The sequence below is a fragment of the Budorcas taxicolor genome, chromosome 18 (genome assembly GCF_023091745.1).
Source record: "Budorcas taxicolor isolate Tak-1 chromosome 18, Takin1.1, whole genome shotgun sequence".
Classification (NCBI taxonomy): Eukaryota; Metazoa; Chordata; class Mammalia; order Artiodactyla; family Bovidae; genus Budorcas; species Budorcas taxicolor.
Genome location: NC_068927.1, coordinates 38452886 through 38477753, shown reverse-complemented (window position 1 = coordinate 38477753; position 24868 = coordinate 38452886). Strand labels below are relative to the sequence as shown.

The following is a 24868-nucleotide window of genomic DNA, read 5'->3' as shown; positions in this document are numbered from 1 at the left end:
GGGGATCAAGTTCTCAGTGCAGACTTCGGGCTGCCTGGCTGGCCCTGTCTGGGGCCGATGGAGCCACACACGGGCAGGAGAATGAATGGAGCTCAGTCTCGGCTTGAGAAAACATTGGTAGAACTCAACGGCCAACAAAACCCCTTCCACCCCCAGCTGAAAGGACAGAGCAACTTTCTTTCCGAGGTGGTGGCGACACGGGCATCTCTTCCAAATCAAGTCGCAACAAAGATGTTTAAGTCTGGAAACCACAGGTCCCCTGATGGAACGGAGTCACCTTTCAGCAGAGGCAGGGTGAGACTGCTCCAAGGTGTGGGATGCTAGGCTGTCCTCGATTTGGGGCACGTTGCCCTCAACCTTATGCTTGTCACCACAATTCAGATTTGTCTGATGGTTACTGGGGGGAAAAAAAACACCTCCCAAATTCACAGAGGGTTTTTTTTTTTTTTTTGGTGTGGGTGTATGGAGGTGGGGAAATGAGGGGAGTCAGCATCTCATAAAATTCAAGCTCCTCTGACTTTTTCGTAGTTATACTCAGCAACGAAGGAAAGGAACCACCTTGTGAAACACACATGCGCTTCAGATAATGAAGCCAAACAGAAAGCAGTGGGTGAGCACTGAGCTGGAGCAATGAATGTCCTTGCAAAAGGGAAGGACTACAGGAAAGATTATTTTAAGAAATTAAAAGCAGTAGCATTTGATGTAATTTTCTTTTTTTGCTGATTTAAGTTTTCTGTGTTTTTGTTATTGTTTATTTTGTTTTCAGAGTAAACAAATGATCTGCAAAGCATCCAGGAGCTCTGATGGGAAATTAGCTCCCAACTGGTACCAACCAGGCTTCAGTGGGCCTACAGTCATCTAACTCTACAAATCAACACACCAAAAGGTGTTTCCTCACAGCCTCTGTGACCTGTACTGAACTAGAAACGAAAAATGTTTGGGGCTTCCCGGGTGGCCCAGTGGTTAAGACGCCGCAATTCCAATGCAGGGGACATGGATGTGATCCCTAGTCGGGAAACTAAGACCCTGAATACTGCATGCTACAGCATAAATAAGTAAATAAAATTTTTTTAAAAATGTTTACAGGCCCCTTTCTTAACCTTTGCCTTCTTTTAATGTCAGAAACTTGACACGATGTTAGCTCTTTCTCATTCAGGTGGTTTTTTTGACAAACGCCTTTGGTACTCTCTCATTCTCATCCTATTAGATCACCCCCTCCCCAGGACGGTGGCGGGGGTGGGGCGGCTGGGGAAGCGAGAGAGGCCAGAGACTGATAATCATGAGCAAATACATGAAACGGGTCAGTGGAAGCTGACAGTCATGATTTTACCTCTTAACAGGTAAAGCAAAGCACTTGATTATTTCAGATATTTCTTCCCTAATGTACACAGTACAACTTGAAAAATGTTTAGAGGAGATGAAAGGAAGCCAAGGAGACTTTAAAAAAATTAAAATCTATATTTGCTGGCTAGCAAACCCAAACCCCAAAATCCCACGTCTGCAATGAGCCAATCACCTGCCCCTTCTCTTCTTCCACACCTTCCCCTGAAACGAGATCACAAGTGCTACCTAGAGCACAGCCGGGAGAGCACAGAGAGAGGGGCGTGGGGAGACTGCTGGCAGAAGAGGGACCCTGGGGTGTGCTGGTGACCCCAAGAGACCAAGATAGTTTCCTTTATTATCAGGAAGAGAAAGGAACACTGTTGAATGATTTTCCTGGTAACCGTCCCTGGGTGGGGAGAACTGGGGTGCCGGCCATGAGCCAGAGGGCTCACGTGAGTTCAAGTCCCTCAGGGACTAAGCGATAAGTTCCAGTAATATTTTAAGATACCAACTCAGAAATAAAGAATGTCTAGCAAATACAGCCGAGGGCAAGACAAATTCTGGGGGGGTGCACAGAGGTTACACAGTGTAGAAGGCAGGCTCCTTTCTTTTTTTAAAAAAAGATGCAACCAGTAGGCGCAGAAGAAACCCCAGGTGGCTTGAGAATTTGATCCAAGGGACTCCTTATAGAGTAAGAAACACTGTTTCTGGATAGAGCACTTTTGCGTCACACGTTAGCAGCCACAGAGTGATGTGTTTCGGTCTTGCTGACACTGGCTGTTCTCTGATTATTAGGGGAGGATTGAAGCGGCAGAGGAGGAGTGGCCACAGAAATGGTAGCAGGCTGCAAGCAGGGTCCTTTTGCAATTAGAAGATGCACAGGAACAGGCTGGGCTTGCTCTGCGGATGGCAGCAAGACCACGAAAACAGATGGCAAAGCAAGACAGCATGGGTCAAACACACGTGTGCATGTGATCATCACAAGTAACAAAGGCACACTGGAGCATCAGGAGAGGGAAACGCGTCAGAAATAAGGGACCAAGGGAATTCCCTGGTGGTCCAGTGGCTAAGACTCCACGCTCCCAAGGCAGGGAGCCCAGGTTCCATCCCTGATCAAGGAACTAGATCCCACGTGCCACAACTAAAGAACCCGCAAGCCACAGCAAAGACTGAAGATCCTGCATGCTGCAACTGAGACCTGGTGCAGCCAAAATAAATAAATATTTTTTTAAAAAAAAGAATGATCGGGACTTCCTGGTGGTCCAGCGGTTAAGACTCTGTGCTCCCAATGCAGGAGGCCCAGTTCAATCCCTGTTCAGAGAACTAGATCCCATATGCCACAACTAAGACCCAGTGCAGTCAAATAAGGAAATTTATTAAACAAAATTAATCAATTTTAAAAAAGAAGTAAAGGAACAGTAACAGAGAGATCGAAAAAGGTGTGTGTTGAGGCTGGAAGGAATTGCAGGAGGCTGCCATCTGGGATTCCCTAGACTTCCCACGTCGAACTGTATAGTTCATGTTCTCTGCAGGGCAGCAAAGAAGAATAAGGTCTGGTTTTGGCCCAGCAGCGTCAGCAGCAGCAGGAGGGGCAGAGGAGGAGGAGGAGGGGAAGCCACTGCTATAGTATCAGCTCTTAAGTCTTCCGAGTCAAACCCTGGGCCAAGGCCAAACCCCAAAATAACTCTATGAAAGCGACTCTTCTTACTTGTAACCAGGACATGGCACCACAGCAAACAAGAGGGGTAAACCAATTCCAAAGAGGAGGGAAGTCAACAGAGAGACATTGAGAGCTGACCCAAAAAAGAGAGGCCTACCGCATTTTTCAACATGAGTCTTGTTTCAGGGAGAAAAGGGAATCATCACTCCATCTAGAACCCTCCTGGATCCCCAGCCACACCGAGGAAACCGTGTTAGAGGACTCAGAACGAACTTTTTTATTTTAAGCACTGAACTTTTACTTTCAGGGGATACTCCAATCAAAGTTCTACCTCTGCAGGCCCAGAATGGTGTTGCTGAAATGAGAGAGGGAGGCGAGGGCAATGAAGCCTCCAAAAGCACAAGCAGACGTGGGCTCCAGAACTTTCCCTTTCACACACCAAACATCTGGTCCCACCGACAGAACCCACACGGTGTGTGGGAAGGGAAGGGGGAGGAGCCCTTCAACGGGTTTTTCTTTTTCAATCTGAGAAGGTGGGTAAGCAGGGAGACAAAACTATGCAAGGCTCCTAAAATGCATCCTTGTCTCTAAGTCAAGGGATAAAGCTGCTCAGACCACCCCAGTTTTGTAGCCACGACCACCCAAGGAAATGGCAGGGAAAGTCCTTGGGGCCCAACTCAAGAGGAGTAATTTCTGAAATGCAGGGAAGGGTCAGATTCCACCCAGTTTTGAAACATACCAGAATGTGATACCCAGCATATGTAGAGGGGCTGTGGAGTGGGTGGCCAGATGCCCAGCAGTATAGATGCTGAACTAGGTACACACCATGGGGCACGAGTGTAGACAGACATCAAGCTGACCTTGGAAGCAACTCAATGTGACAAACAGCAGACTTTCTGCTCATTCACACTAAGGAAACACTATATGGTGAGCAGTCAGCCCCCACAAACAAAAGAAGTAACAAGCCAGCCAAGGGCAATGTCCTATGGTTGATGGGGTGGCTCATGCTTTGGGTGAACAGAGAAAGAGGTGGAAAATGATGGCAAAGCTGATGATGAATGCTATTCAGTTAACTGGAATTACAGGTTTTCTGAGCACCTAGACATGAGTTGTAGGGTTAAAGTTCAATTCAAATAGGAATAATATTTGTTAAACATGGTAATATCATAGACCAGCTCAACAAGTTTCCAACTTCCAATATACCACACCCTGTGCAGGTTCTATATTGCAGATGCCAAGTTTCAAATTCAAGGGGCTCAGAGAAAATGCAATCAGAGTTATAACTTGAGAATCCCACCTCTCTGTCAAAGAGGCTCCCCACCAAGCACTGGGTTGCTGGGAAGGGCTCCAATGAGACAGAGACCCAGGCAGGAAAGTTCCTAAAGGGACACAGGACCACAAAACTCTGAATCCTAGACTAGAAAATTTTAATGTTATTCTGAAGGTAATGGCCACAGAAGGTTTTGAACCAGTGATCAATTCAGAGCAAAGGCCCCCTTCTCTTAAATCCGCCACAGTGATTTTTTAAAAAGTGACAAAATGACAGTGATATTTGAAGATAGCTCTGCTCAAAACAGTACAGACCAGAGAGAATGCCAGCAAAGAGACAATTCCAAGGCTGCCTTCACCTTCCAGGTGGGAGGAGAAGGGGAAAATCAGGAATCAGATAGAAGAAAGCTGATCTAGACTGATGGGTCCATACAATTTTTCTGTAAACGGCCATAAAAAAATATTTTAGACTTTATGGGCCACCTGGTCTCTGTTGTGGCTACTCAGTTCTGTCACTGTAGCACAAAAGCAGCCACAGTCAAAACCTTGACTAACAAGTGAACATGTGTTCCAATGAAACTTTAATTTACGAAACCAGATGGGGGCCAATTTGGTCCAGAAGCCATAGTTTGCCCATCCCCAGATCCAGGTGAACATTAAAGTCCCTCCAGCTTTTAGAATCTGTCAGATAATAAAGATCTAAAGAAAACCAGTAGCAGCGATGGAAAGGAAAGGATTTGGGTGACTACTTTGATTTGAAAAGGTGAGGTATGGGAGAGGTCACAGTGACCTTCAGGTCTCAAGGCAGTATAAATGGACCTGGATGGAAGGACTGGAAGAGAACTCCAGTCTCAGAAGGAAGATGGGAAATTCGGTTTCAGACACAGGTACTGAGTCCATAAACACAGAAGCTAGACACTGAGTCACTAAGTTAGAAATGCCGGAGTTTTGAGGAATTTCGCTGCGATGAGTGAAATCTCCAGGGTCAGAGCACTGACATTTCTACCCACCATTTTCCCTACTCAACCCAACAGGTCGAAGGAGAATGCGTGAGGCTGCCTGTTTCATAGCGCCAGGAGGCTCCCCCTCCACCCCGTGGCCGGCCTCCGCGTCTCACCTGGTAGAGGAATCTTTGGCTGAAGTGCTGCATGGCGCCCTGGAGCTGGTTGCGTTGGGACTGCCACTGCTCGTAGTTTCGCACGTACTCGGCTGTGGGGCGCTGCCATGTGGTGGTCCGGGTATTGTGGTCCACATAGTAGAACCTGCCTCGGGGGTCTGTGCGTTTCTCCCAGCTGAAAACATCAAGCTCCGAGTGAACACGGTGACCACCTCACCCCTACGCTCACATAGAGAAATTTGGGGCAGGCTGGCAAGGAGGATGGCGAGGAAAGGTCTGGTGTAGGGTCTGGCCCAGGAGCTTGGCTGCTCCAGGGAGGCAGAGCCAGGTGGGGCCCAGTCACGGAGGCTTTGGGGGCCAGGATGATTCTAACAGACATCTGTGGTTGCCCCTGCAGCAACCGATCTCAATCTTTTTTTTTTTTTTTTAACATTTTAAAGATTTTTTTTTATGTGAACTATTTTTAAAGTCTTTATTGAATTTGATACAAGATTGCTTCTGTTGCTTATGCCCTGGGTTTTTGACCATGAGGCCTATGGGATCTTAGCTTCCTGACCAGGAATCAAACCCACACACCCTGCACTGGAAGGTGAAGTTTTAACCACTGGACCACCAGGGAAACCCCAACCAATCTCTTCTACCAACAGGCCCTGAATTCCATTTCAGAGATCCAAGTGGCTCTGGGGCAGCTGACTATACTCCTGACCCTGGAGTTGAATAGCTGACTGGACCGGGAGTGGGCATGTGACTTACGTTGAACCAATCAGGGTGAATCTCATAATTTTTAGTACTTACAGTGGGAAAAATACAGTCTTCCTTGCCAGATGTGATTGAGAAAGCATGCAGTCCTGGGACTGGCTAACATCCTGGACCCAAACACAATATGAAGTTGACCCAGTGGATGGCAGAGCAGAAAAATGGGGGGAAAACGCCAGTCCCCTGGGGATACTGTTTGAACCACTGGATCATAGTTCCCTTGAAACCAGGATCTATGTCTGGAATTTCCAAGATCATGAGGCAGTGAAATCTCTTCATTATTCAAGCCAATTTGTATCCAAATTTTTCTTCCTTACAACTGAAATTGTCCTGACATGAGATGCCAGCAAAAATATATTGACTGGTCATAGGAAGAGTTGTTGCAAAAGACAGCAGGACTCTCTCCACATTATCTTTAGTGAGGAAGCGATCTTCCAAAGTTGGCTCTAAAATATCCACGGGGAAGGCAGGGCTAGAACAGGGAGTGAAAATTCTTGGCTGTTCTTGGTAGGTGTAGCTTGATTTCCACATATATGGTGAAGAAGTGATCAAAAGAAAGTAAGAAAGGGAGCTCTGCAGGGTGACAGAAGCGGTTTACATTTTGATGGAGTGTGCGTGACATGAATGTGTATATGCACTTGTCAAAACTCAGTGAACTGCTTAACAGAGATCTGTTTATCTCACTGTGTGTAAATTATATTTCAATTATTTAAAAATGAATTTAAATCTAATTAAGCCTCCACATCTAATGACCAGTTTGCCAGGAAAGATAAGGAATAAAGGAGCATGTAGCACAACACCAGGAACCACAATCCGCCACATTCATTATGTGAGAATTTCTACAAGACAGACGTCCAAGATCTTCAGCAGATATATAGTTATTAAAAAAAAAAAAAAAACAACAAGAAAAGCTTGAAGGAATTTACAGATTAAGAGAGATTTATGAGCTTATCAGCCAAAAGCAATGGGTTGATCTTGAGTTTGGATCTGATTCAAACAAATCAAATGTGAAAATGTTTTTAAGACAATTGGGGAAATGGAACACAGACTGCACATGACATGAGGTAACAGAAGTCCTGCTAATTATGTTGGAATAATGGTATTCTGATTTTTTTTTTTTTAATCTCATCTGTTAGAGGTGTATGTGGTGTATTTATAGATCAAAGGATAGGATGACTGGGACTTGCTTGACAATTCATCAGTCGCCTCCCCTAAAGAGTGGGAGGTCAGATGAAACAAAATCTTACTAACTGTTAGAACCAGGCCATGGTTACAAAGGAGTCATTGTACTATTCTCTCAAATTTGGTGTATGCCTGAATTTTCCATTATAAGTCTGAAACAAGAAGGGAGAGAAAAGGAGTTTCCAGAAGATAAGACGGAGATACTACTGAAGAAAACAGGATTCACCCAATGAAAAAAGGAATCCACAATGGATTACACTGGATGATTCCAAAGTGTCAGAGGGTCTCTGTTCCTTGACTACCTTCTCACACCATCTCTGAATTCTGGTCTTACTCACAAGACTACCATGCTTTGGGCTGACTGATACTTTCCTCAGCTTTCAGGGTTAGCCTCCTAGCTGACTTTTGCTGCCACCTCTTCAGTGATTCTTTCAAACTGAAAGCCTCCCTAAAATTGGCTTCTCTTCACCTCCCAAGGCCCGTTCCTGGATTGCGCATGGATTCCGCCTGCTGGACTGCCTTGCTTTCATGACCAGCCATCACTCTGGATTCACCTAAATGCCATCATTCTCGCCCCACACCTGAATCTTCCACAGTCTTCCCCCCGTCAGCCCTCCACCCAGGAATGCAACCACACCATCATTCCTGACTTTCCCTTTCCCACTGATGTCAGTAAGCCGCTCAGCCCCAGGGCTTCTTTTTATTTTGTCTCCCTGTCCTTGACTTTCCATTTCCATGTCCAAGTATCCTTGAATGAACCTTCCCATGCAATCCAGCCCATAAATTACCATCAGGGTAACCCCAGCAGACTGACCCTTTATGAAAAACGACAAATTAGTATTTAAGGCTCACAATAACCTGGAACCTTCCCACCTTTCTCATAAATTCTCCCAATGGGTGATCTTTATTTAGTTTTAGTTGTTAGCAAAGGAATCATGTATCTATAGTTTGAAACACAAACAGTACTACGGGAGAGACAATGAAAACCAGTGTCTCCTGCCCTCCTCCCCACTGCTGAATTCTGCTTCCCGGGGGCAACAATTACCTTCAACTCTTGATTGTATCTTCTAAATAAATGCTTACTCTATAATTTCTTGATTTCTGCCAAGTCAGAGATTACTATGGACTTGCCACTATCGAAGCTAAAGAATTAGTTCTTGTACCCTACCGGCTAACACACACAAAGCTCTCTCCTTTCCTGTCCTCCCAATTTAAAAAGCATCATTAAATCAATATTCGGAGTTTGGATTTTAACTTTGTAGAATACTATATATACACATCCTTACTTGTACAACTTTTTCTTTTTCTCTAGAGTTAAGAACTGCATGTTTTATTCAGCTTGGACTTCAAGGACCTGCCACTAATTCAGCCCCAGACTCTTGACAGGGCAGGTGCCACCCAGGGTCACTTAACTCTTGGCCTCATCTGTCCAGCACCCTTTATCTGGGGCAGACAGTTGTTCTCCAGGCCTGCTCTACATTCCTGTCCTAAGTCATCCTCCTTCATCTTCCTCTTGGCCCCTGAGCTGAGTCAGTCTCCTGTGTCCTGCATCTCACGATTTCTTTCTCTGTTTCCTCTTGTCTGGTGGAAGAAAACAAGTTTCTGAGAGAGGATGGACCAAAGTTAATTTTTTGAAACCCTGCATATCTGATGATGCGTTTATATCAATCCTCATACTTGAGTGCTAACATGTCTAAAAGCTGATTTCTGGATTTGCTCAGTTGTTTCACTAGGAGATTCTCAAATATCATGATCTGTAGTTTTCTCCCCTTAGACTGGTCACTGAAAGAAAGTGAAAGGGAAAATCGTTCAGTCGTGTCCAACTCTTTGTGACCCCATGGACTATACAGTCCATAGGATTCTCCAGGCCAGAATACTAGAGTGGGTAGCCGTTCCCTTCTGCAAGGGATCTTCCCAACCCAGGGATCAAACCCAGGTCTCCCTCACCACAGGCAGATTCTTTATCAACTGGGCCACCTGTCACTACCCCAGGAAAAAAAAAACAACTTTCCAATCTTTTCCCTGAGGATAGCATTCTCACTTAATCCCTTTTTCCTGAGCTCATCTCTGCCTTCAGCTATGACCATGTTCACCACACTGGTTCTATTCTACCAGGAACTTCTTACACTAGCAGCAGCCATGTGGTTGCATGTGTGTGTGTGCGCACATACGTGTGGCAGGGGGTTGGGAGTGATGGCTGACAACCTAGGAATCTAGCTGCTCCCTGCACAACTTTTAAACTTCAGGTTTTTAGTCTCATTACACATAACACATTCACACACACATACCCCGTATGTCCCTGACAGCTGAGGCTTTCTAGGGCTCCATGGTGTAGACTGGCTGCTTTTTGGGTGGAAAACCCACACTGGAAGCTTGGGTTTCAGCTTTCTCAGTTCTACCATTTATCCACCAGCAACTAAACTTTGATTACAATCTCCCATATGCTTTTTCTCCTCTTCCATGCCTTTATCATTATACTTTTTAAAATAACTTTTATTGCCATTTTAGTGGGTTTTCAAGAAGGAATGGAAATAAACATGTTTGATCCATATGTTTAACTAGAAGTCCTCTGCATTGGTGAATTTCAGACTGTCAAACAGCATAATCACACCCTTGACAGCAGGTGAAATCTTACGCAGAATTACAATCGATAAAAACAGAGCAGCAGCTGGAGGCCCTTTCATGCTGTTTGATTCCAGGGGGCAACTGCACCAAACCCAAGGGCCTTACTAGACACACTTTGATCATCTCTGTTTCACACAAACCCTCCACTCCACCAAAACTGCTCCATGTATCATTCCCTAAATACACCTTTCACATTCACATTGTTCCCCTAACCTGGATCACCTTCCTCTTTTCACTGAAGTCCACCCCCAGCCTTTCTTAAAGACCAAGTTGGAGTCCTCTGTGACAGTGGTCCCCAATACCATGCTCTACGGTACCTACTCCCCCTGCTCACCTCTGGTCTGAGAACCACCTAAGAGTGTCAGAAGAAAAATCATTGCGCTCATTCTAAATTACCAGATCCAACACTTTTTGCTCCTGGATAAAATGACTGGTTGCTTTTTTTTTTAAACTGAGATCTAATTGACATGTAACATTATAATAGGTTTAAGTTTTATCTTTACAACATAAAGATTCAGTATTTGTATATATTGCAAAACAATCACCACAGTAAGTGTAGTTAACATTTGTCACTGCATACGGTTACAATTTTTTTCTCCTGTGATGAGAACTTTTAAGATCTACTCTCTTAGCAACCTTCAAATATGTTCAGTTCAGTTCACTTCAGTCGCTCGGTCATGTCCCACTCTTTGCGACCCCATGAATCCCAGCACGCTAGGCCTCCCTGTCCATCACCAACTCCCAGAGTTCACTAAGATTCACGTCCATCGAGTCAGTGATGCCATCCAGCCATCTCATCCTCTGTCATCCCCTTCTCCTCCTGCCCCCAATCCCTCCCAGCATCAAAGTATTTTCTAATGAATCAACTCTTCGCATGAGGTGGCCAAAATACTGGAGTTTCAGCTTTAGCATCATTCCTTCCAAAGAAATCCCAGGGCTGACCTCCTTCAGAATGGACTGGTTGGATCTCCTTGCAGTCCAAGGGACTCTCAAGAGTCTTCTCCAACACCACAGTTCAAAAGCATCAATTCTTCAGCGCTCAGCCTTCTTCACAGTCCAACTCTCACATCCATACGTGACCACAGGAAAAACTATAGCCTTGACTAGACGGACCTTAGTCGGCAAAGTAATGTCTCTGCTTTTGAATATGCTATCTAGGTTGGTCATAACTTTCCTTCCAAGGAGTAAGCGTCTTTTAATTTCATGGCCGCAGTCACCATCTGCAGTGATTTTGGAGCCCCCAAAAATAAAGTCTGTCACTGTTTCCACTGTTTTCCCATCTATTTCCCATGAAGTGATGGGACCGGATGCCATGATCTTCGTTTTCTGAATGTTGAGCTTTAAGACAACTTTTTCACTCTCCACTTTCACTTTCATCAAGAGGCTTTTTAGTTCCTCTTCACTTTCTGCCATATGGGTGGTGTCATCTGCATATCTGAGCTTATTGATATTTCTCCCGGCAATCTTGATTCCAGCTTGTGTTTCTTCCAGTCCAGCGTTTCTCATGATGTACTCTGCATAGAAATTAAATAAGCCGGGTGACAATATACAACCTTGACGTACTCCTTTTCCTATTTGGAACCAGTCTGTTGTTCCATGCCCAGTTCTAACTGTTGCTTCCTGACCTGCATATAGGTTTCTCAAGAGGCAGGTCAGGTGGTCTGGTATTCCCATCTCTTTCAGACTTTTCCACAGTTTATTGTGATCCACACAGTCAAAGGCTTTGGCATAGTCAATAAAGCAGAAATAGATGTTTTTATGTAATATGGTATTATTAAGGGGCAAGAGCTTTTGTAAGCTATGAACAAGTTAGGACAATAAGCATTTCAACCTTTATTCTAACCTGAATAATGATTCTCAATATGAGGATAAGACATGTAAATGACTGGTCTTTATACAAGAGTCCCATGGGTCAGACAGAAGGGATGGACAATAAAGTGACTCGGCTCGGTCTCGCTCCTGGATGACTAGGACTGCTGAGACGATGCAACGGCTCCATCTGCAGTTTCGAGACTGCTCTCACCATGGTAATACTTCCCTAGAGCAGAACTTCTCCCGTTAATTAGCGATGAAAGCTTGAGCATTCTGTTCTCTCCAGGTTCCCTATTACATCGTAGAACTAAGTGCCAGGAGTTCAAAGGGCCTAAAGCTCAGGAAGAACTCATGGGCTATAGAGGGCACAGAGCTGAGCCAAAAAAACATTACAGGGCTTTCCTGGTGGTCCAGTGGTTAAGAATCCACCTTACAACGCAGGAGACACCGATCTGATCCCTGTCCGGGAAGATCCCACATGCCACAGAGCAACTAAGCCCTCACATCACAAGTACAGAGCCCTCATGCTGCAACTACTGAAGCCCGAGCACCTAGAGCCTGTGCCCCACAACAGCAGCCCACGCCCGTCACAACTAGAGAAAGCCCACACACAACAAAGACCCAGCACAGCCAAGAATAAATGAATGATTTTTCTAAAAAAAATCACTGTAACTCTCTCAAAAATAAGAAAGCTGGCTCTAGTATCCCACCTCAACACTTAAACAAGAGTAAATCCTCAGCCATTCTTAGAAGACACTATTAAATATCTTCATTTAGATATCACCATACATTTACCAGGTCAAGGCTTCCATAACTTATAAACTAGAGAGGTTAAGAGGCAAGCAACCAACACACTTAAAGAGTTATATGTGCTGTGAACACACAAAGTACAAGTGTGCAACACATTCTGTTAAAAGTTGACGATTAATTTGTGAGACAATTGGAGAAATCTGACTACTGACTGGGTATTTGATAGTAGTAGGTAAACACTTAAAAATACAGTGGTTTTACTTTTAAAAGAGAACATTTTTTAGACATGTATACTGAAATTTGGATGAAATAATATGATGTCTGGGATTTGCTTCAAAATAATCTAAGATGGGGGTCGGGGAGGGGTGAACGAGGATGACAGAGCAAGAGTTAGCAAAAGTCTTCTACGAAGGGTCACAAAGTAAATTATATTTTAGTCTTTGCTGGCTATGCAGTCTGTGTCACAATTACTCAGCTCTCCCAAAGAGCACGAGAGCAGCCATGGACCATAAGTAAACAAATGAGAGGGGCTATGTTCCAATAAAACTTTATTTATGAAAACAGGTGGCAGGTGGATTTTGCCAACAGGTCCACAGTTTGCCAGCTCCTGGTACAAATGAAACAAGGATAGCCTTGAGTTGATAATTATTGAAGCTAGGTGTTGAGCGTGTAGGGATTCTTTGTGCACATTCGAAAACTTCAATATGAATATTTCTAGAATTTCCATAATAAAATGTTTAATTTTTTTCCTAAGAAGTCAACGTTTAACTTTGGTAAGTTCCTTGGACTTTAAATCAAAGGAGAAAACAGGGACTTCCCTGGTGGTCCAGTGGTTAAGAAGCCATCTTGCAATGCAAGGGATGCAGGCTTGATCCCTGATTGGGGAACTAAGATCCCACAAAACATGGAACAAATGGGCCTGCGCACTATAAGTAGAGAGTCTGTGTGCTGCAACGAAAGATCCTGCGTGACACACCTAAGACCTGACACAACCAAATAAATAAATGTTAGAAAAAATAAAATAAATGAGGTTTCCTTTGTTTAAGAAAAGAGAAGGGGGAGCCGTGAGAACTAAGGATGGTGGATTACGAGTGTGACTTCCACAAGGACAAGGAAGGAAAGGAAAACACAAGCAATCTACTAGGGAAATGGAAACTAAAAGCAGTCCATGCATGGAAACTTGTAGGACGGGGAAATGAGGTGGTATTTGCCCAGCACATGCCTGACAGGTGAACAGAACAGAGCACAGGGTTCTCCCTGCCGACTCTGACATCCTCTCCCTCCGCCAGCTTCGGAAGAGGGAGTCAGTGTTCATGTTCTGCATAGGAGGCCTGCATAGCTGCTCTACTGGTGATTCTTTCCCGAGAGCAGAATACATTCCCTTTCAAAAGCTCTCAGGACTGGGAGACACATGTGGAAAGAACTTTCTGTCCCTGGCAGGCAGGGAACCAAACCCCTTCTCCTTGAACTTGGACAGTCTTCCTTTACTTGGAAGCCTCACTTATCCTCGGGTTTTGGAGAACTTAGCTGCGTTCTCACAAAGCCCAGCCGAACGCCGCACTGTCTCCGGGGGCTGGCGGGATGCAGGGTGCCGCGAAACTCATCGACACCCTCTCTATCTTGGTTTCCTTGTGCACTCTATCCCCCCCACAGATGCTCTGAATATCCTAGTATGTCCTAAGAAATGAGAACAGAATTAAAGTGGGTAGGAAAAGCAGTCAAGGGAGCCAGGATAAATGTCTTTATACTTTGCTATGTCTGCTGAAACTGAAAACTGCACCCTATAGGTTATTTCTGCAGGTGAAATGTCTGAAGCCACTGAGAGACCAATGGCTTCAGAGGCCTCCCAAGCCCTCCTTCCTCCAGAACCCAACAGCCATGGGGCTCTGAGTATCACTTAAGAGAGCCCAGGGCCAGGGGACTACGTTGGTGGTCCAGTAGCTCGGGCTTCCAATGCAGGGGGCCCGAGTTCGATCCCTGGGCACAGAACTAGATTCCACGTGATGCACCTAAAAGATCCCACATGCACCAGAAAGGTCGAAGATCCTGCATGTCACAACAAAGACCCAGTGCAGTCAAACAAATAAATAAGAAAGAAAAGAACTCCCATGGCCAAGGCAACAAACGGAGGGAGAAGGGAAAGTAGAATGAGAGAGCAGAGGCCACAGAAGAGGAGGACTATCGGAGGAGGGGAAAGAGAGAGAGAGGAGGCGAGTGGGGGAAATAGGGAGATGATTGTGGCAGAGTGATGGGGAAGCCGATGAGGGACTCGGTGCCCGTTCCAGAGCCTCGGGGCTCATTGGTCCAAGTCTTACCCTGGAGGAAGAGGCCGCTCCCAGGTGGTGGTCTTGGTGTTATGGTCAACATAATAGACACGCCCATTGGGGAGCTCTCGCTGCTCCCATCTGCAAAATAAAGTCAAGGAAGGCATGAGACGCGCTGGTGAAAGGCATAAGTCCTGGTTCAATGGCGTCCACTACTGATGTGGCTAATTTGACAGAAAACATCAAAGACAACATGCAAGACCAACCCGCTGGTCAGATCATCTCCACGCCGTCCCTGATAACGGGACCCATGCCTGCTTCTTGAGAAAACTACAAGAACTCCCCTCTACAGACTCAAGGTTATTAGATATCCCACAGATAGTGCTAAATTCCCCTACATAACCCCTATGAATCTACATTCCCATGGATTTTTCCAAATCACTGTTTACTGGCCATTTGGGGATCAAAGGTCCTTTTAGGGAGGTAATGAAAGCTGAAGACTCTTTCCCTCCAAAATGCACTTACCAACAAAAATGTGTGCAGTTTCTGGGATTCACAGACCCCCACACCTAAAGTTCATCCATGGACTCTCCAGCCCTTGTAACCTATTACTTCTTAAAGTCACAAGTCATACAATTCCCCTTGTTCTCCTAGCATCATATATATTCAAGATCACATTTCTTTTTAAAATATAGGACTCATTTACAGAGGGTCTTTAAAAAGAGATCTGGATGAACCAAGAAACACAGCAAACTGCTATTTATTGGCTTTTCCAGCCCTGTCTCAGTGTGTGGGTGCTGAGGGTGGCTCATCTGTGCCAATGGCAGAAAGACAAGGTAAGCAGATGATCCAAGCAGTGGATCCAAAGGCAAAATCACTACAAAATACAGACAAGGACCACCCATCCCCATACCCCTGTTATTCCCACATTCAACACAGTCTGACAGTAACTCCACTGACCTAGAATACAGTAACCTACATATAAGGGATGCAAGGATTTATCTTTGTTTATAAAATGATTACCATTTTATAAAGGATGCTAATGGTCCCTTAGTCTTTATGTTTGACACTGATTTTATCTACTTCTACTTTTGGGTACTGCCAAGAGGAAGGTGGACTTTACCAGGAAGCTAGTACAGTCAGTTCTGCTGAAATGCTTATTTTAAAGACATAGGTCTATGCCAGTGTGATTTTATACTTAAGGGAACATGAGCATGATGTGAATTTTGTGTTTGCTGTGCATGTATTTGTCTTCTAAACATACCATATGAACACAGAAGACTTCCCTGGGCTGAACCCAGTATCGTAGGAACACAAAGAACCACACACATCTACCAGCTACCTCACTTTGAAGCGTGTTACATATCACACTCACCCACATCTGGTGTTACAACTCCCATCTGAGTTCAGAAAACCCTTCTTGTACCACTTTAAGACAACACTCAACAAGCTCTAATCCTCAGGCACCTGCTTCCACAAGCAAACTGCAGGTCTTCTCGTAGAATCCTGCATCTTTATTGTAGTATTATGATCTCAAGCATTTAACATGTGTAAAACTGTGCTACTATGTTATTACATTCTTGTTTGTGTGTGTGTCACTGACAAATTTTTGTCTGTTATGTCCTTAACCCATTTCTTCCCATAAACCCTGTGGTTTTTGCTGCATGATTTGGCAGTGGTGATTCCTAGGAACACATATGTTATAGCAGAGAGTTGACTGTATACTGAAATAAATGTCCTAACTTCTATCACTAAGCCTGGTGTATCTACTCAAATAGACACGAGCTTTATTTGATACCGTTTCTCACATCTGATCAGTGGACAGCACTGATGAGCCCCTCTGAGGCTAATTCAGATAGAGATACATGCAAGGTTTTCAGGGCAAAAACGGGAAGGGGTAATCATCACCCACAGAGCATCCACAATGAGTTGCAGGTTCCTGTTTTACCTCATTCAGTCCTGCCTCCATCCTTTAAGGTGGGACATGCCATCATCATCGAAGAAACTGAGGCTCAGAGGGGCTAAATAAAACTCAGCTCAGACTCTCTAGCCTATGAGTTTTACCATGGACCCCTGAAAGGAAGAAAGGAAGGGCAAGTGGAACTTATAAGAAACCCACAACCCAGCAGACAAGGTGCCAGGTGCCTTTCCACCACCCACCCCAACGTGAACAGCTCTCCCTAGCACAGGAGTCTAGGTAGGGAGCCCTGCAGGATGATGACGACTGGGGAGACATCACAGTAAATCCACCTCGTCCATTTCTAGGCTCCATTTTTAATCACAAACCCCTGCTCAGATATCATCTACAGGAAGAGGCTACACACTCTGCACCACTAGGAGGCTTCCCCCTGGGAGCACTGAGGTCTGCTTGTTCCACATTCCCTCCTCTCAAAAGGGATCCACTACTGGTTTGAGGACCAGAGTGCTACAAACACCATTAAAATGTGCTCAAGGATACTTGTTCTCCTGGGTATTCCTGCTCCCTGGGGCTTCCCTGTAGCTCAGATGGTAAAGAATCTGCCTGTAAAGCAGGAGACCCAGGTTTGATCCCCAGGTCAGGAAGATCCCCTGGAGAAGGGAATGGCAACCCACTCCAGTATTCTTGCCTGGAGAAACCCATGGACAGAAGAGCCTGGCGAGCTACAGTCCACGGGGTCGCCAAGAGTTGGACATGACTGAGTGACTAACACTATATTATATACTCCCACTCCAGCTTCTGGTTGAAGCGGTTACTGGTAACCTGGCCCAAGTGCCCTGGCTCTTCCCACAGCAAAAGGAAGATCTATGCACTTTAGTTGGTATTTCATTTAAAGGGCAGAACTAAAAGATCCCGCATGCCGTAAATATAGACCCTGAGTGCTGCGACTAAGACCCGGCATAGCCAAATTTAAACAAAAAGAAAAAAGAAGAAGCAGGGGGGAGAATCTTCTGGCAAAAGTGATCAGGTGAAAAGACACACAGGGCGAAGTTAAAGCTCTTCTCCCTCTCGATGCCCTTTGGAATTAAAGATAAAAGAGTGACAGATATTGCAAGTTTCAAGAGGCTAGTGTCCCATCTCTGGGGATCAAGTAGGGACTTTTCAGCCACAAAGGAGGCTAACATAGAATGACTTCACATCACCTCTCCAAATTCTTCCTGTCTGCTTGGTAATCAAGCAGCAAATTTGATACTCTCTTGATTCATCTGAATTTGGAAATAAAGAAGGTCTTGAGAAAGATATTTGGCTTAAGGATAAGTACTGAAATATGGAAGCTCCTCAAGGCGAGGGTAGCAAACCACTCTTTCGTAACATTTGCTCCTAATAAAGATTTAAGGAGCCGAGAATTCCTCCACATTTCCTAAGAAATTAGCTCTATCCTTCCTGTCCTTGGCAATTTCGTGGCACAAAAGCCCCAATAAAACAACTTTGCTCATTTTGCAGTCACTGTTTGGAAAACTGACCATAATAGGCGGGTGGGGCTGTCCCTTGAATAAAGACAAAATACGTGGTGTTGCAGTTGGAGAGAAAAGGTGCTAAAACACATTTTTCTTTATTTCAACAATTCTTTTGTTGTAACTTTCATCTCATAAGTGGTCTCAACTTCTGGCTTCTTTTCTATTTCATTTGAGGCAAGGAGAGAACTTTGGTTTTATTATACTTTGACTACTATTTTCATTTGAAGAAGGCACAGTTCTTAAAATTCCATGAAGTAAATGCCCTTTAATTGGCACAGTGGTCTTCCTGCACTGTCGGCAAGGAAATCGGCGTGAAGTCCTCTTTGCTTATATTCAAGAGTTATGGCTGCTCCTCCCAAGCCTAGACAAGACCTGTCTACCCTGTCTTTGATCCCAGTTGATCCTTAGAAATGAAAGGCTTTCTTTCAGGCACTATTATTGTCCGGTGAATCTCAGTGTCCTTCTATGAACCCTCTCAATTGGCTTAGCTAGAAAAATAGTTACCAAGAAGAATAAGAGCTTTCTTCCATTACCTTTCTTTTTCTTTTTTTTTTTTTTTGATATCTACATTCTTCCTTTTAAAATTGGACTCCTGCTCAGATTAAATGTCCATGTGGGTCCTCCCTGATCTGTGACCTGGCCTAGCTGCTTTTCCTAGAGAACTCTCAACTCCTCCCTACCTGCACGGCTCCTCAGAATTCATACAAATCCCTCCCCTCCATTCCTGTGGCAGAGTCGGTCGATTCTATCGTCAATCAAATGAGCCTCCCGATTCTCCTCTCCCCTCTGTAGCTGCTGACCCACATAGATTAAGCCTTCTGACTGTCTTGGTTTGGTCTCCCCATGCCAAGAAAGTGATACTGGCAGCGACCTTTCATCAGCGCATCCCTGGCAGGGGTTAGGTTTCTGAACCTTATAAGCATCTTCTTCATGCTGAGATTAAAAGGCTTTTCAATGAAACTACCCATGGGTCTCGATACTGCATCCTGGTCACGTGGGTCACATCCTCTCCCACTGAATAGCTTTCTTTGATGCTCTCAGAAACTGTTCAAAAGCCCAAGCTCGATTCAGGTCCCTTCCCAACACATTGCTCCCTGGCCTTCAATGCGTAACATTCAGTTGGACCATGGACTACACAGGGTCTTTCTATTTGAAAGGACTTAAAAAACAGTCTCCAGTTTCAATTAATCTCTGTACTTTTTAAAAAACACCTAAATTCCCTTTGCTCCTATGGATTTTAACTGTCCTTTATTCAGTGTGTAATAGGGAAGAACACATCTGACTCCATATTAGATCTGTTTCTCTTACTTTAAACTGTGTGCTTAGTCATGTTGGCTCTGCACCTATTGTAAAAGAATGTTACACATAGTCTGAAATATACAGGATAGCCCATTCTCAAGGTTCTAACCTTTAAGAGTTCATTCATATAAAAAGTTTCAGAACAGAGAATAACATTTGTCTTGCTGGAGGTTTATAGGAACATCGTGACCTGACTTATGTAGAACAGCTGCAAGAACAAAGGATTCCAACACCGAGAAGTCTGCAACAACTAACCATGTCCTTTCCTCACCTTGCCTTTGAAAGTGCTTTGCTGAAACCCTCTGGGGAGTTTGGGATTTTAGGGGGCACAAGCCACCCATCTTCTTGTATGGTTCTGCAATAAACCTTTCTCTGCCCTCCAAACCACAACGTTTAGGTATTGTCTGGCCTCGCTGTGCATCAAACACATGACCTTGTGTTTGGTATTAATAACAAGTTGTATCTCTTCCATGCCCCAGTTCTCCCCCCAAACCACCATCATTATTAAAAAGGTAAAGGCAGAAAATCTCAATTTCATGATTAGGATGGCATGCAATTATTTCTATGTTATCTGAAAGGAAACTGTCTGGTTACCTGAACCACATTTTCTTGTGGAAAGTTTCCTAAAAGGTCTTCAGGAAATCAGTTCTCAGTGACTTGCCATTACAGTGTATATTCAACCATCCTGATTAACACACATCTTGGTCAGATTCCCATAAGTTTGGACAGAATCACAGTTTCACCAAGAGTCAAATTAAATTGAGAAGGAATTTAAATCTGACAGTCCCCAAGTATTTTGGTTTAGGATCAGAGATGAATCACAAATTCTTACTAACAGCATTATAAACTTGTATTATTTATAATTTGTTAATAAACTTTATTAACACAAGCACTGGGCATTAGTGAAGCTGACTCTCATTCAAAATACACTCTCTTCGTCAGAAAACAAAGTCCTACCAGAGTACTTAGGTACCAGTAAACAAAAGATGCCTTGCTGGTTACTTAGACACAAACTAAACTTCAGAAAAATACACTGAAAGTATTCAGGTATTCTTAAAGCTGCCTATGTAGAGATTCAACTTTTCTCAGGCAAACATGACAGGAAACTCATATTTTCTTACATTATGATCCTATAATAAATTTTAACTCTGAACCAAATCCCATTTATTCCCCAAGCTCTGGCCACTTCCTAGGTGAACCATAAGATTTATTTCCTCTGTAGGGACACTGTCAGGCTGTTTTATGAGTCAAAAATCTGTGTGCAGTGGAATACATCTCCTCGTCACTGTTTTCATTGCTTCAGGAGGTCCTCTATAAACTAGGTAAGAAGTATGTTAAACTCAGACCTTCCCCCCAGAACCCTTCTCGAAACACTGAGCTTTCCTTTAAATCCAAGCACACTAACCCCCTTTTTAAAACTATCAACAACCAGCACTTTATGCCCTCTAAGCATAGAGGGGCACAGTAGTAGCTACTGAGGACTCTGAATTAAGGTCTGTTTTTCTCCTCCTTTTTCAACCATTCCTTTTTTTTTTTTTTGCCTTGGAAAGGTCCACAAAGCCATCTTCTTCAATGGAAGATGACAACATTAAAAGATATGCTTTCACAGAGATGCAAGACAAGTGCTAGAGATGGTGTCTACTAAAAAAATAAAAGCTTTTTAAAAAATCAAATTTGCAGATTTTAAAAATTGTAGATAAGTTTGGTAATGTAGGGAAATAGTCACTCTTAAAAAATAGGTGAAGAGGGCTTCCATGGTAGATCAGTGGTAAAGAATCCACCTGGCAATGAAGGAGACAAGGGCTCAATCCCTGATCCGGGAAGATTCCACTTGCCGTGGAGCAACTAAGCCCATGGGTCACAACTATTGAGCCTGTGCTCTAAAGCCCAGGTGTCACAACTCCGGCGCCTACATGCTGCAACTACTGAAGCCCCATGCCCGAGAGCCTGTGCTCCACAGCAGAAGCCACTGCAACGAGAAGCCCACGCACTGCCACCAGAGAGCAGCCCCCACTCCCCACAGCTACAGAAAAGCTCAGACAGCAGTGCAGACCCAGTGCAGACAAAAATAAACCAATAAAATTATTTTTTAAAAACAGTTGGAGAGTGTAGGACAGATTGAGAAAGTAGCATTGACATACATACACTATTGTGTAAAACAGATAACTATCGGGAAGCTGCTGTATAACACAGGAAGCCCAGCCTAGTGCTCTGTGATGACCTAGAGGGGTAGAATGGAGGGGGTTGGGGGTAAGGAGACTCAAGAGAGAGGAGAGATATATATCATTATGACCGATTCGAGTTTATGTAAGCAGAGACCACCACAACAATGTAAAGCAATTATTCTCCAGTAAAAAAAAAGTTGGTGGGGGACTTCCTGGTGGTCCAATCGTTAGGACTCCATGCTTCCAATGCAGGGGGAGCAGGTTCAATTCCTGCTAAGGAACTAGGGTCCTACAGGCTTCATAGCATGGCCAAAAAAAATTAAATTAAAAAAAATTTAAGTGTTTAAAAGACATAGTTGATAGGAACAAAAATGGATATATACGCTCCCAAGGGCAATCTTGCAACTTGGTTAAAAACTTCTCCTACATAAACATCCTTTAATTCAGCAATTCTACTTCGAAGATACATCCTTCGGAAATAATTATGTGTCAAAGATTTAGCTGTATCTGTCACAGTACGTTGTAGCATGTTACAGAAAAACTGGAAAAAACCTAAATGCTTTAAAATGGAAAATTAGTAAATTATGTTAGTAAATATTCTATAATGAATATTCAGTCATTTAAAATATGATTTACAATATGCTGAGTGGAAAAAATAACATGCATAAGATAAACAAAATTTTGTTTAAAAATTATAAAAATACACTGCTGCTGCTGCTGCTAAGTCACCTCAGTCGTGTCCAACTCTGTGCGACCCCAGAGACGGCAGCCTACCAGGCTCTTCCATCCCTGGGATTCTCCAGGCAAGAACACTGGAGTGGGATGCCATTTCCTTCTCCAATAAAAATACACTATTGTTCATTAAATCTAAAATGCCACCAATTATAAGATTTTTAAACCAAGAAAGAAAGAAAAACTCTGCCAATTAAACTGTAACATTCTAATGCTTGTAAATCACATCTTGATTTTAAAGAAATTAAATGTGAAATAACGTACATATCAGAATCTACAAAACATGGGGGTCAGAGGGAGTCACGTATGCATGTAAAATTTTTACATGATCAGAGTAAGGCAGTATTTCAGACAAGACACAAAAGGTGCGTGAAAAAGATGAACAAACTTGACTACTTAAAATGTGAACTCCTGTACAATAAAAAGCAACATAAAAAGGTTAAAAGACAAGCCACAGAAAATATCTGCAATGCACATAACTGAGAGACAATTGGTATCCAGCACATATTAAGAAATCCTGCAGATTATAACAACAGATAGCCAAACAGAAGAATTGACAGAAATATATGAACAGGCAATTCACAAGAAAAGAAACTCAAAAGCCAAATTTTAAAAAAATATAAAAAGCGGTTTAATCTCAAGGATAATGAAGAAAATTCAAAGTAAACCCAGCATGAGACACCCCATTCACGTCCCTCAGACTGGCCAAAGTGAAAACTATCTGACAATTTTGTTTTAGCAGGAATGCTTATGTATGCTCATGGGAGTATGAATTGGTGAACTGACTCAAAAAGCAATTTGACAGCATCTACTAAAAGTGAAAACCTCCATCCTCCTACAAAGAAGAAATTCCAGTTTGAGTACCTGCCCTAAAGAAACAAACATGCACACAAAAAGGCAGGCACAGAAAACACTTCCCTGTAGCACTGTTAATTAAGGCAATTATAATATAAACAACACAAGCATAAAATATGATTTTTATATTTATATATCTATCACATACATGGTAAATATAAATTTTAATTATAAAAATAAAATTTTATCTATTCATACAACAGAATACCATAGAGCAGTTTAAATGAATGTCCCCAGTTCCATGTATCTCTGTATATAGGGAATGGGATCAAGGAGGCATTCACAGGGACTTTAAACTTTATAATGTCTTCTTCATCAAGAGGTTAAAAAACAAGGTAAGGAGGGGGAGGTTTATACTAAATGCAGCATAATGCTAAAGTTTGATAAGACTGAGTTGGGGAGCCCACTATTCTTATTTGCATGCTTAAAATATTTTACAATTAAAAAACAAATTTTTAAGCATATGCCCTAAGATTATTAAATTTTGGTAGATGTATGTTTAATGTTTACATGTACATGTCTGTACATGTGGTCTTGGGCAAACCACTTAAGGTTTCCTCATTTGTAAAATAAGGGTAAAAGTAGTGTAGTAGCTCAGAGAAGGCAATGGCAACCCACTCCAGTACTCTTGCCTGGAAAATCCCATGGCGGAGGAGCCTGGTGGGCAGCTGTCTATGGGGTCGCACAGAGTCGGACACGACTGAAGCGACTCAGCAGCAGCAGCAGTGTAGGAGCTACTACAGAGTGCCATGCAGACTGAAATAACCCACTTATGAAACCTAGCACTCCCAGCACACTGGAAGCATTTAACATGTGTTAACAATTACTAATGATCAGGCGAAAATAGATACAAGGTGCGTGAAAAGTGCCAATGGTTACATCTAGGTGGGTGTCTGTTACTGTTGTTGTTCTGTTTCTTCTATTTTTTTCCCAATTTTTCAAAAAGAAACTATAAAAAATTGTAACAGCTATTGAGAATGAAAACACTTATCATTCAACAGCCACTTCTCACTCCATCTCTCTAGAAGCTAAGTACTATGCTAGGTGCTGGGAATACAAAAATGGAGGACACAGTAACACCAGCTCCTGAGGAGCTCTCAAGAAAGTGTAGTAAAATGAAAATTCCTAATTACACACAAAAACATACATAGAGCAGGGCGAGAACTTCTCATGAGCCAGCCCTAACACAGAATCTTTGGAAACAAGGATTTCATTCTGAGATGAGGAGGAGGAAGCCAGTAACATGTACTATCTGGCATTACCTAAGCATGTAATAATCCTTGCAGAGTCAAGAACTAAACCATAATACTTAGCACAAAGGGACAGATTCTCCCAGTATAATCCTTTAATCCTTTGCTACTCAAAGTATGGTCCGTGGCTCACACTGCTACTGTTCAGTGACCAGAAAAGTTCAGAAGTTTGTAGGCTTTTAGAAACTTTTGTACCAATTTGACATTGCCACAACATCCAAATACATGACCTGTAGATCTATTTCGTTAAATAGAGGACCAAAGTAAGAGTTCATAAGAGACTGAAAAAAAAATTAAAACAAACAAAAACAGTGGGGAGAAAAAAAGGACTAGTTTTTCACAGACAGTTTGAAAAGCACTGTTCTAAAACTCCT

At 43.3% G+C, this 24868-nt stretch overlaps 1 protein-coding gene across 3 annotated transcripts in view; it reads right to left on the bottom strand.

The window, feature by feature from the left end:
* Nucleotides 1-24868, bottom strand: part of WWP2 (WW domain containing E3 ubiquitin protein ligase 2) — a 141813-nt gene that overhangs the window by 16285 nt on the left and 100660 nt on the right. For 2 of the 3 annotated variants that reach the window (XM_052656049.1, XM_052656050.1), the window contains exons 9-10: nucleotides 14810-14899; nucleotides 5370-5544 (exon numbers count right to left, since the gene is read on the bottom strand). In XM_052656049.1, the coding sequence (XP_052512009.1) occupies nucleotides 5370-5544; nucleotides 14810-14899 (265 nt within the window). The remainder of the gene's footprint in view (nucleotides 1-5369; nucleotides 5545-14809; nucleotides 14900-24868) is intronic. The other variant, XM_052656051.1, reaches the window with a different exon arrangement.